The sequence below is a fragment of the Lipotes vexillifer genome, unplaced genomic scaffold (genome assembly GCF_000442215.2).
Source record: "Lipotes vexillifer unplaced genomic scaffold, Lipotes_vexillifer_v1.1 scaffold1442, whole genome shotgun sequence".
In the NCBI taxonomy this organism is placed as follows: Eukaryota; Metazoa; Chordata; class Mammalia; order Artiodactyla; family Lipotidae; genus Lipotes; species Lipotes vexillifer.
Genome location: NW_006797379.1, coordinates 1895682 through 1910074, shown reverse-complemented (window position 1 = coordinate 1910074; position 14393 = coordinate 1895682). Strand labels below are relative to the sequence as shown.

General features: G+C 43.9%; 1 protein-coding gene across 2 annotated transcripts in view; it reads right to left on the bottom strand.

Moving 5' to 3' along the window:
* The window catches only part of SH3KBP1 (SH3 domain containing kinase binding protein 1), a 358145-nt gene that overhangs the window by 93940 nt on the left and 249812 nt on the right, over nt 1–14393 (bottom strand). For both annotated transcript variants that reach the window (XM_007469312.1, XM_007469313.1), the window contains one exon: nt 12880–12955. In XM_007469312.1, the coding sequence (XP_007469374.1) occupies nt 12880–12955 (76 nt within the window). The remainder of the gene's footprint in view (nt 1–12879; nt 12956–14393) is intronic.

The window sequence follows — 14393 nt, the reverse complement described above, 5'->3', positions numbered from 1 at the left end:
GAAAGAGAGGGACTTACTTTGTTTACAGATGCTTTTGCTTTCTGCCCAATGGCTTGAAGATATCAGTTACACCCCCTATCCTAGTACTGGAAACCTTCTGTCTTAGGTACTCTGGGAAGCTGATGCCTTTTGCTCCTTAACTCATGCTAAGAGGCACTAGTTCTAAATCCCATCAATACCAATCCGCCCATATATTCCTAAGCCCACACAGTTCCATCCCTCTTAAATTCGTTACAGCAAACCTCCCAAACTCTGAATTGGCCCAAATGTTCTAAAGGGAGGGAAAAAGTTAAGCATCTTTAAATTGGATAATGACAGCTCCTTACCAATTTTCCTACTGACTGTGCTAGTGAAATATGACTACCCAACCTCAAAACTTACAGCAACACTGAAATAAATACAGTATTATTGAAGAACTGCCCTGCAGACTCCTGGCTTTAAGAATAATTTGTTGGATCAAAATCATGGAAACGTTTTACACAGAAGATGAGACATCCGTGGCCAACAAAGAAGAGGAACAAGTCATGTTTTTATTCCTTTCCATCAAAAAAAGTCAATTACATAGAGAATGGACTTGAGGACACGGGGAGGGGGAAGGGTAAGCTGGGACGAAGTGAGAGAGTGGCATGGACATATATACACTACCAAATGTAAAAGAGATAGCTGGTGAGAAGCAGCCGCATAGCACAGGGAGATCAGCTCGGTGCTCTGTGACCACCTAGAGGGGTGGGAGAGGGAGGGTGGGAGGGAGGGAGATGCGAGAGGGAGGAGATATGGGGATATATGTATAGCTGATTCACTTTGCTATAAAGCAGAAACTAACACACCATTGAAAAGCAATTATACTCCAATAAAGATGTTTTAAAAAAAAAGTCAATTAAGTGTGGTAGACATTGTTGGTTAACTTCCCGGCCACCATTCCCCATCCCCTTCCCAGTTCACAGAATCCTGATTTGCTCAGGCATTATACTCAGGAATAGGGAACACTCCCACAGCCCTAGGGGTGAGTCAAGTACGTCTAGGCAAATCATACTTTTTATAATCATTTTAAAAATTGAAATATAATTTACAGTGTTGCGGTAGTTTCAGGTAGACAGCAAAGTGATTCAGGTACACACACACACACACACACACACACACACACACACACACACATTCTTTTCCAGATTCTTTTCCCAAATAGGTTATTACAAGATATTGAACATAGTTCCCTGTGCTATACAGTAGGCCCTTGTTGGTTATCTATGTTATATGTAGTAGGGTGTATATGTTAATCCCAAACTCCCAATTTATCTCCCCCACCCCCACCATCCCCTTTCACAACCATAAGTTTGTTTTCTATGTCTGTGTGTCTATTTCTGTTTTGTAAATAAGTTCATTTGTACCATTTTTTTAGATTCCACATATAAGTGATATCATATGGTATTTGTCTTTGTCTCACTTACTTCACTTAATATGACAATCTCTAGGTCCATCCATGTTGCTGCAAATGGCATTATTTCATTCCTTTTACAGCTGGGTAGTATTCCATTGTATATGTGTGCCACATCTTCTTTATCCATTCCTCTGTCGATGGACATTTAGGTTGCTTCCATGTCTTGGCTATTGTAAATAGTGCTGCTATGAACATTGGGACACATGTACCTTTTCGAATTAAGAGTTTTTCTTCTGATATATGCCCAAGAGTGAGATTGCAGGATCATACGGTAACTCTATTTTTAGTGTTTTAAGAAACCCCCATACTGTTCTCCATAGTGGCTGCACCCATTTACATGCCTACCAACAGTGCAGGAGGGTTCCCTTTTCTCCACACCCTCTTCAGCATTTGTTATTTGTAGGCTTTTTAATGATGGCCATTCTGACTGGTGTGAGGTGATACCTCATTGTAGTTTTGATTTGCATTTCCCTAATAATTAGTGATACTGAGCATCTTTTCATGTGCCTGTTGGCCATCTGCATGTCTTCTTTGGAGAAATGGCAAATTTAGGTCTTCTTAGGCAAATAATATTAATTTCCCTCCCCTTTGCTGGTGATTGGTTGAGGCGTGAGCATGTGATCCACTTCCAGCCAATGAGACGTGGGAGGAAATGTGCTGAGGGGGCAGTTAGATTTTGTTCCCAGATAAAAAAAGATACATGAGGAAAATAGTTGCCCCTGCCTTTTTGCTTTTAACACTGTTTCATCCTTGTTGGAAGACAGTACACAGTTTGGTGCTGTTGCAGCCACATTTCACCCGTGAAAGGAAAGCCAAAAAAATCAAAGAGGAGGTGACCCTAAGCCCTGACATTGTTGAGATGTCTGTTGAATTAACCAACATCAGGGCACCTGTCTCTGGATCTCCTGTTATCTGACTTAATATAACTCTATTGCTTATCATCACTTTGTGGTCAGGTAGGTATTTATCACTCAAAGCCGGCACTGACATGAAGGTTCCCTGACATGAAGGAACTCAGTAGAAGAAAGAGGACACTTCCAGTAACCTCCTCTGAAACACTTCACTATAATCTGCCTCCCCCACCAAACCTTCTTGCGATGTATCTTTGTCATTCCCTTTTCCCCCAACTCTTCCCTTGCTACCTTAAGACCTGGCCTCCTAGTAGGAGGTTTCTAAATGACTATGGAATTGACTTGTAACCAACATAGAAAACATTTACAAGAAAGTACTAACATGCCTTTAAAATGTTTCACGGGGCCATTTTGTTTTATGCCCACAGTTTTCCCATAAGCTAAAGGAGAGTAGGTGTCCCTCTGTCTTTTTAAACAAACAGCTTTAATGATGTATGATTTATATACTGTAAAATTCACATATTTTAGTTGTACAGTTTGAAGAGTTTTAATACATTTATATAGTTGTGTGGCCAGCACCATAACCCAGTGTTAGAACACTTCCACCATGTAGCTCTGCTGTTTTATATCTGAGGCCTTAGACACAAAACTATCAAGAAAGCACCAATTTTAGATAAAAGGAGGAGATACAGGTGCCAGTGGCTACCATCAACTACCTCTCTCTGCAAAGCAGGTTCCCACACCATACCTCACCCCTCTTTGTATCCCCAGAACCTGACACAGCTCCCACTCAATGTTTCTTGATCACCCTCTAGCAACACCTAAAAAGTAGAGGAAAATCTGTGGGAGAGCAAAGTAGGAAGAGAAGATTTTGGGCCAGAAGTCAGGAGAGTCAAGACTGGGTTTGGTCCCCCCTGATCTTTCCCAAGCACACAACCTGAGGCAGTCACACTGTAGCTCTGGACCTCATGTCCTCACGTGTAAAAGTGAGGCTGGCCAAGGAGCGCCAAGAGGGGAGTCTGGTTAACTTTAGCAGGACACTTTCAGCAAATTTAAACTTATTCCAGAACTCCAGTATAAAACAACTAAAAACAGAGCTGTCTGGTTAAATTAGAGAGTGGGGCTGGTCCATCTCCCACCCAGGTCCCCAGCAACATCCCAGTGAAACGCTGGAGGCGTCAAGGAGCACACTGGGCTATACCTTGGTCCTCGCAGGCTCTGACAGTTCAGAGCTCTAGTCATGAGCACCGTAACTCAGAACACTCCCGACCAAATATGGCAACCCCTCGCCTCACATTTTAAGTTATTATGATATATTTGAAAATAAGAATTTGTTTTTACTTCTGAGGCATTCGGGCCCTAATTCAGCAGTATTGGAAAAAAAGAACATTATGTTGGTTTGGATGTTCCAATGGTTTTAAGATACTCAAAAATTCAAATGCAGAAAACCTTATGAGCTCTGAAAATACGATTTTAACTTTACAGTATATGGAACGAAGGTGTTCCCTACTTTAATTCAAACATTTATTGAGTCACCACCATGAAAAAGATATTGCCAGTTCCTGGGCCTGTGATATACAGGTCAGGCCAACCACGCCCTCCCACCCTCGCACGGAAGTGACAACCTAATGCCTGGAGAAAGGCGAGGGGAGGAGAATGACAGTAAGAAAAGCCAAGTACACGAATAAGCATCGACTCACTACGACTGGATATCGCCATGGCGTTTCAGAGAAAGGCAAGACTGCATGCAGGAGAGAGATCACGAAAGAGGAGGCATTTGATATGTCTTGAGAGAAGAGTATAATTCCAAATCCTTTTTGCACGTGCGAAGATTATAAATTTTAAATGAACAGCAGACAGAGGTAGAGAGGAAAGGACTGAAGCTAATTTTTGGAGGCAGGCATTTTCCATCTATTCATCAATTAGATGGATTTAATTAGTCCAAGATCAAATAGGAATGAATACACACAGACACATACAGAAATAAAGGCACAATTTATCCAGTAATTAAGATGATTTTGCCTCTATTTTTTCTTTAGAAAGATTTAAAAATACTAATGAATTAGCATAAGACCGAAACCTTAAGTCAGTTCTTAAGCTTTTTTGTCTTAGAGTCCCTTAAGAATCTGATAAAAAAGCAATGACTCTGCCTTTCCAGAAAAAGGAAAACAAAAACATAGACACGTTCAAAGGTGCAGAGGAAATGTGGTGTACAATATCAGATTCAGAACCCTGAATCTCTTGCCCAGTTCCCAATCAAGAGACCCTTACTAAGTGATGACTGGCATTCCAATTTTAAGATACACCAAGAAGTCCAGTCATAATTCACACCACCTCCAAAAAAAACCCACAAAAAAACAAAAACCAAAAAACCCATTATGTCAATCTCTAAATTTCTAGAAATTTACATGAGATTAAAAACAGATTGTTCACAGAACTGAAATCACATGACCACATCCGATGACACCCTTCAGCTGGTTTTATAATCTATTCATACAAAAAACAAACAAACTTAAGAAAATACCCTCACCTTAAACAAAAAAGCATAAGAAACAGAATAAACATATCAGCAAAGAGAACATATAAACACACACCAAGAAAATAACATTAAATTTAGAACAATTCTCTGGGCTCAATTTAGGACATGAAGATCAAAACCCCATGTGTCACAAAGTCTGGGAGGAAGCCTTCCAGAGCTTTCAGCAGGGATGGAAAGTACCAGGTCATGCCTGGAATTGAAAATTGTCTTTTCCTTTGCGACACTAGAACAAACACATCAAGCTCAGTGGTGTCTACTTTCACCAACATCAAAATCTGAAAATTCTTTCATTAAACTGACAAATATTATCAGAGACACTACTGGTTCATAAGCCCTTATCCAGAAGCCCTGGGGACAGAATTTTTCAGATTTTAGAAAGGAAATACATTGCACATGCCATATAATATGTAACATCCCCAGCTGGAGTCTGGGGCTGCACCCAACCATCAAATACATTAAAATTTTGCAGCAAATGGACGATTCGTCACCCCGAGTGGGATAAATAAAGACTATGCCTAGATGCGCATTAGTCCAGGACAAGTTTTCTCACCCAAGGAGTGATAAAACCTTTTGGTTTTCGGGAGCTTTTTGTGTTTTGGAATTGCAGTAAGGGTGTTGACAACTATCATGTTCTGGGGAAAAGAGAATAAGTTAAATAAGACTAGTTATCTGGTTCTCAGGGAGCTTATGATCAAGGAGAGGAAATAAGGCATGTATACACAGAGCTCTGAACAAGGCAGCAGTGAGGAGAGAATGAGAGTGACGTTTGCCTTAAAGCCTCAGAGACTCCGAAATGGGGAAACCACTTCCCAAAGGAGAGACTCAGGGCCCCTTCTGGGAAGAGCAAAATGGCACTGGCCCCTGCCTGGACAATGTTCTAGGACTTTGACCAGAGGAGGAAGAGGAGGGGTGTTTCTCAACCATTCCCGATGACAAGAATGATGTAGGGCACCTGTTTCTTCTATGCTTTCCCAGATCCCTTCCCTAGGGATTCTGAGGTGGGACCAGGAATCCAGCAGCTCAACCGGCACCACATCCCCCAACCCCGGGTGATTCTCATCAGCAGGGATGCTTAAGAAACACGAGTCTAGGTTAGTGGTCCTCATGCTTGAGTGGGCACTGGCACCAGGTGGAGGACGTGTACACACAGAAACCCCAGGGTTTCCGATTCCATAGGGCTGGAGCAGGGCCTGGGGATTTGCATCTCTAACAAGTCCCCAGGGGATGCTGACGCTGCTGGTCTGGGGACCACACTGACCTAGCCATGGGTATTAGCAAAATGTCAATGCCAGGAAGCAACAAAACAACCATGGGGACCTGGAGGGTGGGCCAGCGTGGCGGCAGTGCCGAGGCTGTCTGTGCTGTACGAGAGATTTAAGCGAGAAATGTAGTTCTGCGTCAGTCTGAGGATCCAGGGCTCGTGGGGAAGGGTGAGATGAATACATTTGTTCAATAAATATTAACTAAGTGTCCAGTGTGCGCCCGGCAGCAGAGATATAGGAGTGCCCTCCTGGGGCGTACAACAGTCTACACCAGTGGTTCGCCACTGCTGTGACTTGGCTTCCCAGGAGACACTGGCAATGCCTGGAGAAATTTATGGTTGTCACAACCTGGGGGGAGGCAGTAATAAGTATAATTGACATCTAGTGGGTAGAAGCCAGGGAGCTGCTAAACATCCTACAATGGACACCTGACAGCACCCCAACAAAGAATGATCTGGTCCAAATGTTAATAGGGCCAGTGTGGAGAAAGCCTGGTCTCTACCTAAGCTCAGACAGGGAAACAAAACACGATGCATTCGTCACTACATTGTCAACTCCGCTCTTCACAAAACGCCCTCCTCCACAAAAAAGCCGACTGTGACCCCTCTGGTCTTAGATGTTGCTGGGAATATGACTTCCAAATTATTTCACAGCTATGAGTTATGCCACTTTCTATTCTCTCACTTTAAAAAGAGAAAACAGTTTTTTTTTTTTTTTTTTTTTTAAAGAAATCAAAATCTGACAAGCAAGGGAAGCTTTCCTGTTCTCCAGTATGGAGTAGATCATGGCTCGTCTCAATGGCACCTTCTCCTGCTCAGATGGGGAGAAGCGCTGAGTCTTTGGAAGGAAGGAAATCCACCAGGATAGCAGAAAGGGAGCTCACTATTTTCCTGCAAGCGGGCTGTATTTGAAATCCAGGTCACCTGTAGCATGGGTAGGCTGGGCACCCTCGCAGAAGGACCCCTCACTCTGAATCCAGACAGCAAGGTCTGTGCTGGGGGCACTCGATGAAAGGTGCATCCTAGGGACAGCGGGGACCTGAGACACCGAGCCTGGGGGCTTCAGTACATAACAGGTGTGGGAGGCGCTAAAGGGCTGGGTAGGAAACATGTTTCATATTGGATGTGCCCAAATTCCCAGGCCTGAGGGCGAGTGAGCTTCGGAGAAGATAAGTGAGCAAAAAACACCTATCCTGGCAAAATAGATTAAAAGAGTTCCTAGGTAAGGCTGATAAAAATCCCAACATAAGGGAGTTGACCCTTTTTTTCTCCTATTCAAACATGTGGTGACAAAGCAAAAATTAGCTCAGACTGAGAAAGTAAAAATCTGCAAATGCGGATACAAACGCAGATAGAGCCAGCTGCAAAATGAACCGGAAATAGCATTTTTCCCAAGCACACACACTACAGCTGGAAAGGGTCCTAACAACCCCTTCTCTGAGCGACAACTGCTTTCTTACTCTCTGAGAAACTCTGTCCTCTAAGAGACCACAGACTATCAGAAACTTTGCTTTTTTTATACTGTATTAGTAAGAATGAAATGTTTCACTCTTGGCTGAAAGAAACAAGTCACTGTGACACAGAGAAGCCTTGAATCCCCACACAAGTGCAGGGCCTCATGTAAGGGGTTCTGGACACAGCCCTGCACGTCTATCTTAACTTGGTGGTGGTCCAGCTCACAGAGAGACCTGATGTGGCCCGACTCACACAGCCCTGTTTTGCTTGGGGCCTATCAAAACACTGCTGCTTCGTTTACATTTCACTCACTTCCATTTCTCCTCCAAATCTGTAACTGCTCAGTTTTCTTTTGTTTGGTGTGATGCTCCACAGGTCCTCCTGGGCAGTCTCCTTGTTGCAATGAGCCCATAAACTTGACTTTGTCAGACTAGCCTAGTTTGTCCCTGGTGCTCTTGGGCTGACTGGGCTGGGACAGTGGCTACAAAGAACAAGCGTCTGTCAAGCCCCACAGAGCAACCACTGGCGACCCTCCAGAAATCCGAAATAAGCTCGAGGGTCAACAAATGTGTTCTTTTCTTCCCGGTGACTGTGAACTTGGGAAAGGAGACCCGTGGCTACTACACTGCTTTTACAAGACTCTGTTAGATAGAGAGCCTGGTAAATTGAAACCATTTCTAATTCTCCATCTGCCCAACCACCACTGTTGCCAGTGCCCACTGAGTCCATGGCACTTTTCCGGACTGGATGGTGGGGATGCCAGGTAGAAGACACAGCCCCCTCCACGAGGGACCAATGATAGCCACAAGGCGCTATGTGTCACCATCACAGGGGACAACTCCTAAGAAGCAAGTCAAGGGACAAAGTGATCAGAAAGGTGGTACAAGTGTCTGGTGATAATGTGAGGGGAGGTTAAACAGAGAAAGTTTAGCCTTTGCCCCACAGCCATCATTTATTCAGAAGCCTGACCTGCCTTTGTACAAATTCTGTCAAGGACTATTTTTTCCCCAACCCACCTGCTCAACCGGTCCTCTGCATCTCTAAGACTGAACTGTTTGTTCAAGAAGATGCTAAATAATCATTTCTCTGGGCTATTTCTCTATCCCACCGAGGCTACAAATCATCTGCATCAACTGCAGTAAGAAAGAGGGGAACTCCAGATGTGGGGAGCTGGAAATACCTCAGAGCACTTCATTTATGAATATTTAAACAGTTTTCCTCTTGTTATGAAAATTACGGCAATCTGCTCCTCAGCCCACATTTCCGATGAATTTCAGTATCATAAAAGCTTCATTGGGGGAGGGGAAATGATGTTAGTTGTTTAAATAAATCCTGATCAGCTGAGTTTCACTTTCCCTCAGAAGATATCAATCCACATGAACATTTTTTGAATCATCATAACTTACTCGTGACGTGAGCTTGTATTTGAGCGCACTAAGGAGACAGCTATGTGGGAAGGGGCTTCTCTCCTCTGTACCGCTGGGCAAGTTTCGTTACGGGTGTGACTTCCACCCAGAAGGAAGGAGGTTGTGTTGTTCCCAAGCTCCGAGTCATTTCTAAAAGTGGGTCAGCACTCTCTGTCCTTCCACCTGAACTTGGGTGTCGCATCAAAATCCAGAAGCAGCGAAAGGTTCCAAATGGAAGGGGTTTTCTAGTGAACTAGGGTGCCTCGTGGAAAGCATGGGAGAACCATTACCCCAGAATTTGCTCTTTACAATAAAAGCCAGAGAGTGTGTGAGGGGTGAGATTAAACTGCAGCAATTCTTACTCTGGGTCCATGAAAACACGTCTGTCAATAAACATCTCTCAAGTCTTCACTGACGGTGATAATTCTTCCCGACCTACCACCCGCTTACACACATATTTATATCCATGGCATCTTTGCCAAATGACATCTTCTCATATTCCTAACTCAGTTGTTCGCATCTTCCTTTTGTCTCTCCCATCGGCTGTTCAATTCTTTGAATGCAGAAAGCTTTCACTATGAATTGTAAAGCTTTCAGAATTGAATCAGAGAGCGAAGATGCTTGGAGAAACCTGAGGGCTTAACTCTAGTACAACCCTCTGACTTCACAGACAAGGCAGACCACGAAGAGCACAAGGCCAGAGAAATAAAATTATTTGCCCAAGGTCACACAGCTAGCTAATAAGAGAGCTAGTCCTAGAATCTGTGCTTCCTAACTCTTAGCCAAGACACACCACCCAGCCCTGTAAAACCACTCTTTATTAACAACTCATCCCCACTCTGTGATGCATCTAGAGATGGACGTAGTTAATAGATACTTGTAGGAGTGAAAAAGGCTTGGGCTAGACTCAGGATCCTCCCACATGCTCAAGGGAGCTGAGCATGATGAACTGTGTTAAAATCCAGGCCCAGGAAGCCCATCTTAGATGCCAGAATTACTTTCAAACTATGCTGTCCAATACGGTGGCCCCTAGGCACATGTGGCTATTGTGGCACTCAAAATGTGGCTAGGCCAAGCTGAGATGTGGCATATGTGGAAAATACATGCTGGGTTGTGAAGACTCATATGAAAAGAGAATGAAAATACCTCATTTAATAATTTTATACGGGTTACATGTTGAAGGGATAATATTTTCGATATACTGAGTTAAATAAAATATATTTAAATTAAGTTCACCTGTTTCTTTTTTAAAAAAAAACCTGTTTCTTTTCTGGTTTTTAATGTGGCTACCAGAAAGTGTAAAATCTTGTGTGTGGTTCACACAGCATTTCTACTGGCCAGCTCTGCTCTAAAACACCTTCCATCCACACCACCTATTCCTGCCAAAAAAGACTTGAGTCTCCTGCCTGCAGACATTACAGAGGGTAAAAAAAAAAAATATCACGGATGTGCGCTTATCCTAAGGTCAGTTCTTGAGGCCTGAGGATTGATTAGTCACTTAAGCGTGCCCTGCAGACTGTCCTGTTTTGTGCCACAACCTTACAAGTGATACTCAGGTCCCCCCTGCTTAGTCTCCCCCAAAAGCAACTCACCGGTCACCCAAGGTACTATTTACTCTGCAGAGAGAGGAACAATCTATAGGGAATTTCTCTTTCACTTCTCTTGAAACTCTTTTCCATTAAAACGATTTCTCTGTTTCTCAGATTATTATTTCCGCAAACAAGAGTGAGGTTGGTGAAGGCCACTGGTTGTCACATGTCACGAGGACAGCCTGTCCCAGGGACTCCATTCCAATTACCTTGGAGGTTTGATGTGTCTTTCCCTTCTCCTGCCCACCCCCGACTCCACCCATCCCAGCAAACTTGCCTAATAACCTGGATCATTTATAAACCTGTCAACAGCCAGAACTACAAAATGAGTAGTTCGATGGAAGGAAGGATAGGCTACTGTCCAACAAGAGGAGATGTTACCAGAAGTGGTTTTACTGTGAATTCTTGAAAAAAAAATTTCAGGCCGCTTCAAGAATCTTGAAAGTTTTACTGTCTAAAGGTAGGTTTAAGCATGCAAAACCTACAACCTGCGTGAATAGCTGCGGGGCCAGTTTGGCTTTGGGAACATCGAGAAGCTCAGAACCCTTCCTGAAGGGTGGGCCCTCGACCAGGAGCACCAAAGCACCTGGGAATTTGTTAGCAAAGCAAAATTTCAGGCCCCACCCCAGACCTGCTGACTCCGAAATTCTCGAGGTGAGGTCCAGCTCTCCAGGTGATTCTGGGACACACTCGAGTTTGAGAACTGCTGGATCAGAGCCTTAGACTAGTGCGCTTCCCCCGTGTTAGCCACAGTCTGATTGTACCATTAACAGACTGAAGGCATGCAAACCTCACCCGAACCTTAAACATTAAGACAGAGCTCTAGTGGCTGCATCTATAACATCCATGAACGTATTTATCTAAACCACCATTTTGGGCTTGGCAAGTCCCATAAATTCATTTTTTAATGCCTAAGGCAGTGTCCCTTATTTGTTTTCAAAACTACCTGTTTTGCACTGCAAAAGGAGTTCCTGGTATATTTTTCTGCAACAAAAAGAATAAATCTATGCTTGCCCTTATATTAGTCATAATTACATATGTATGATATATCTTCTCTCAACCTTTGGCTTTCCAAACTAGATTAGCAGTCTGTCCACATTATCCTCATAAGGAAATCTGAAGCTGGAAAAAAAAGTTAAAATCCCTAGAAGGAACTGAAGCACCTATTTCTGACTAGAGCATGTTCAGAACGTTCCAGTTATTGGAAGAATGACTAAAGGAACTGGAGAGTTGCCAGATTTAGCAAATACAAACACAGGATGCCCAGTTACATCTGAATTTCAGATAAACAGCCAATATTGCATGGGACATTCTAAAAACAAAACAAAAAATTATTCATTGTTTATCTGAAATTCAAATGTAAGTGGGCATTCTGTATTATCTGGCTACCCTCGAATGGGGAATACTGACCTGTGGGAAGCTTTGGGGGAGACAACTGTCCTCAGATACTTAACGGACTGTTAGGAGAACAATGGGCTAATATCAATATAGACCCAGAGACTAGAACCCATGGGTAAAAATTACAGGAAGAGCATATCCGGCTCAACAGAAGAAAGACATTTGTAACTATAGGAATTCAAGTAGAGATGTGCTGAGGAGAGTAGCAGGAAAGTCAACATTTGGGAGTGTCTGTTGAGTGGTTACGCTAAAAGATAAAGCCCCTCTGATTTGAAGGCCTATGAATCCCTAAATTGCTTGAGTTGCCATCGTCTAGAATCTTCCTGCCTCGTGAACTACGCAAACTGCTCTGGGTATACACAGATAAGCCCTGGCTCTGCAACGTGGGTGAGAAACAAATGGCAAGAAAGCATCCTGGACTTCCTTGGTGGCACAGTGGTTAAGAACCCGCCTGCCAATGCAGGAGACACGGGTTCGAGCCCTGGACCGCGAAAATCCCACATGCCATGGAGCAACGAAGCCCATGCGCCACAACTACTGAGCCTGCGCTCTAGAGCCCATGAGCCACAACTACTGAAGCCTGTGCACATAGAGCCCGTGCTCCGCAACAAGAGAATCCACTGCAACGAGAAGCCCACGCACTGCAATGAAGAGTAGCCCCCGCTCGCTGCAACTAAAGAAAGCCCACGTGCAGCAACGCAGCCATAAATAAATAAACAAACAAATTAATTTATTAACAAAAAAAAAGCATCTTGTTCCATCGAGGAACTTGTGTTCCTCTACCGTCCTACTGGTAGAGCCTAATGAAACATATCTGTGTGCATTTTTTCCCCATGTGCTTTAAAAAAGCCATTAAGATTATGTAAGGATTTTTCAAAAGCGTTTCAATGACTATAAAACCCTTCACTGCTTTCAAACATAAAACAGATACACAAGGAAACTCACCCTTTGTCCTGCTGTCCATTTCTGTTTTTGATGAGTCTGGAGTTGCTGCAGTCGGAGGCAACTTCTTGCCAATAGCCTGAGGGGAAAAAAGAGGATCTTTACTCATCAAGATGATTCTCTCCATCAAGCAAAGGAATAAAAAAGATCAAGATCATGATGACGAAATGCTCCCAACTGGTCCTAAAAACCTCATACTTAAGTTTTGGTATTGCTCTCTGTATTGGCTGCCATTCTTCCATTAGGCCTGGACCTCAGTGGCAGATAGGTGGGAAAACCAAGTTAAAAAGGCTTTACCCTTGTAGGCACTCCATACCTCTTATTCCCATTCTTCCTTGGTTCTCTTTGGGTTGCTTTTTTTTTTTTTTTTTTTTGCGGTACGCGGGCCTCTCACCGTTGTGGCCTCTCCCATTGCGGAGCGCAGACTCTGGACGCGCAGGCTCAGCAGCCATGGCTCATGGGCCCAGCTGCTCTGCAGCATGTGGGATCTTCCCGGACCGGGGCGTGAAACCCGTGTCCCCTGCATCGGCAGGCGGACTCTCAACCACTGCGCCACCAGGGAAGCCCTCTTCCTTGGTTCTTATTAGAAGGTTGATTACTTTCAGCAGAGAAAACAGGGACATTTCCCCTCAGTTTATGAGAAGCTGACTCAATCTATGGCCCAGAGGTGGTGTTCAAAGTGTCTGCAGCTTGGAAGGAAGGGCAGGAAGAGGGAAGGCACAAAAAGACAGAAAGAAGGAAGGGATGGAAGGATAGAAGGCCAGAAGGACAGACAGATGACGGGCAGGTGGAAGGACAGGCAGAAGTCAGAGTGTCCAGGGCAACTGTGCCTTGTCGTGTCTCCTTCTAGCCATCTAAAAGCCAACTTGCTCCAAAGGTGGAACAAGCCGGGCCGGCAGCTCCCTTCCTTCCCACCAGCCTTTTAACCCTCCAGGGCTTTGAAAAAGGCCAATGCTGCAGACCCGAGGCGTCTATTTAGTAGTTAAAAAAAAAAAAAGAGTCTGTTTTGAGTTCATTTTCTTCCTTTCATTCATAACTAATTCTATTATCATCCATTATTTATGAACCATCCACAGAAAAGACTGGACCTTGTCTCTAACTAAAGATATTCCCCCAAACACAGGCAACTCAGCGGCTCAAAGCAACAAAAATGAAAAACGAGACGAGCAGCAAAATGATGGTTCCAAAGGTGAGGTCTGCCCCGCCTCCTGTCCTGGGACATCACGTTTGTGTGATGGTGATTAACGCCCGAGGAAAACGTCGACTGATACCAGGGAAACAGCTCTCAGAACCAAGCAGCTGCGTGAATCTCCCCAACAATGAGGAGTTTCCCCGGTGAGAATTTCGGCCACTGGGAAAACCAAACATATCTGCTCCTTGAACACATGAAGGGGAATGAACTGCATAATTGACATACTGGCACGGTGGAAGTTTTCTTCACATACGACTGATTCACCACAGTTTTTAATTTGAAAAAGTTCTTCATGCTTCAAATGTTGAAACTAACATTAAATATG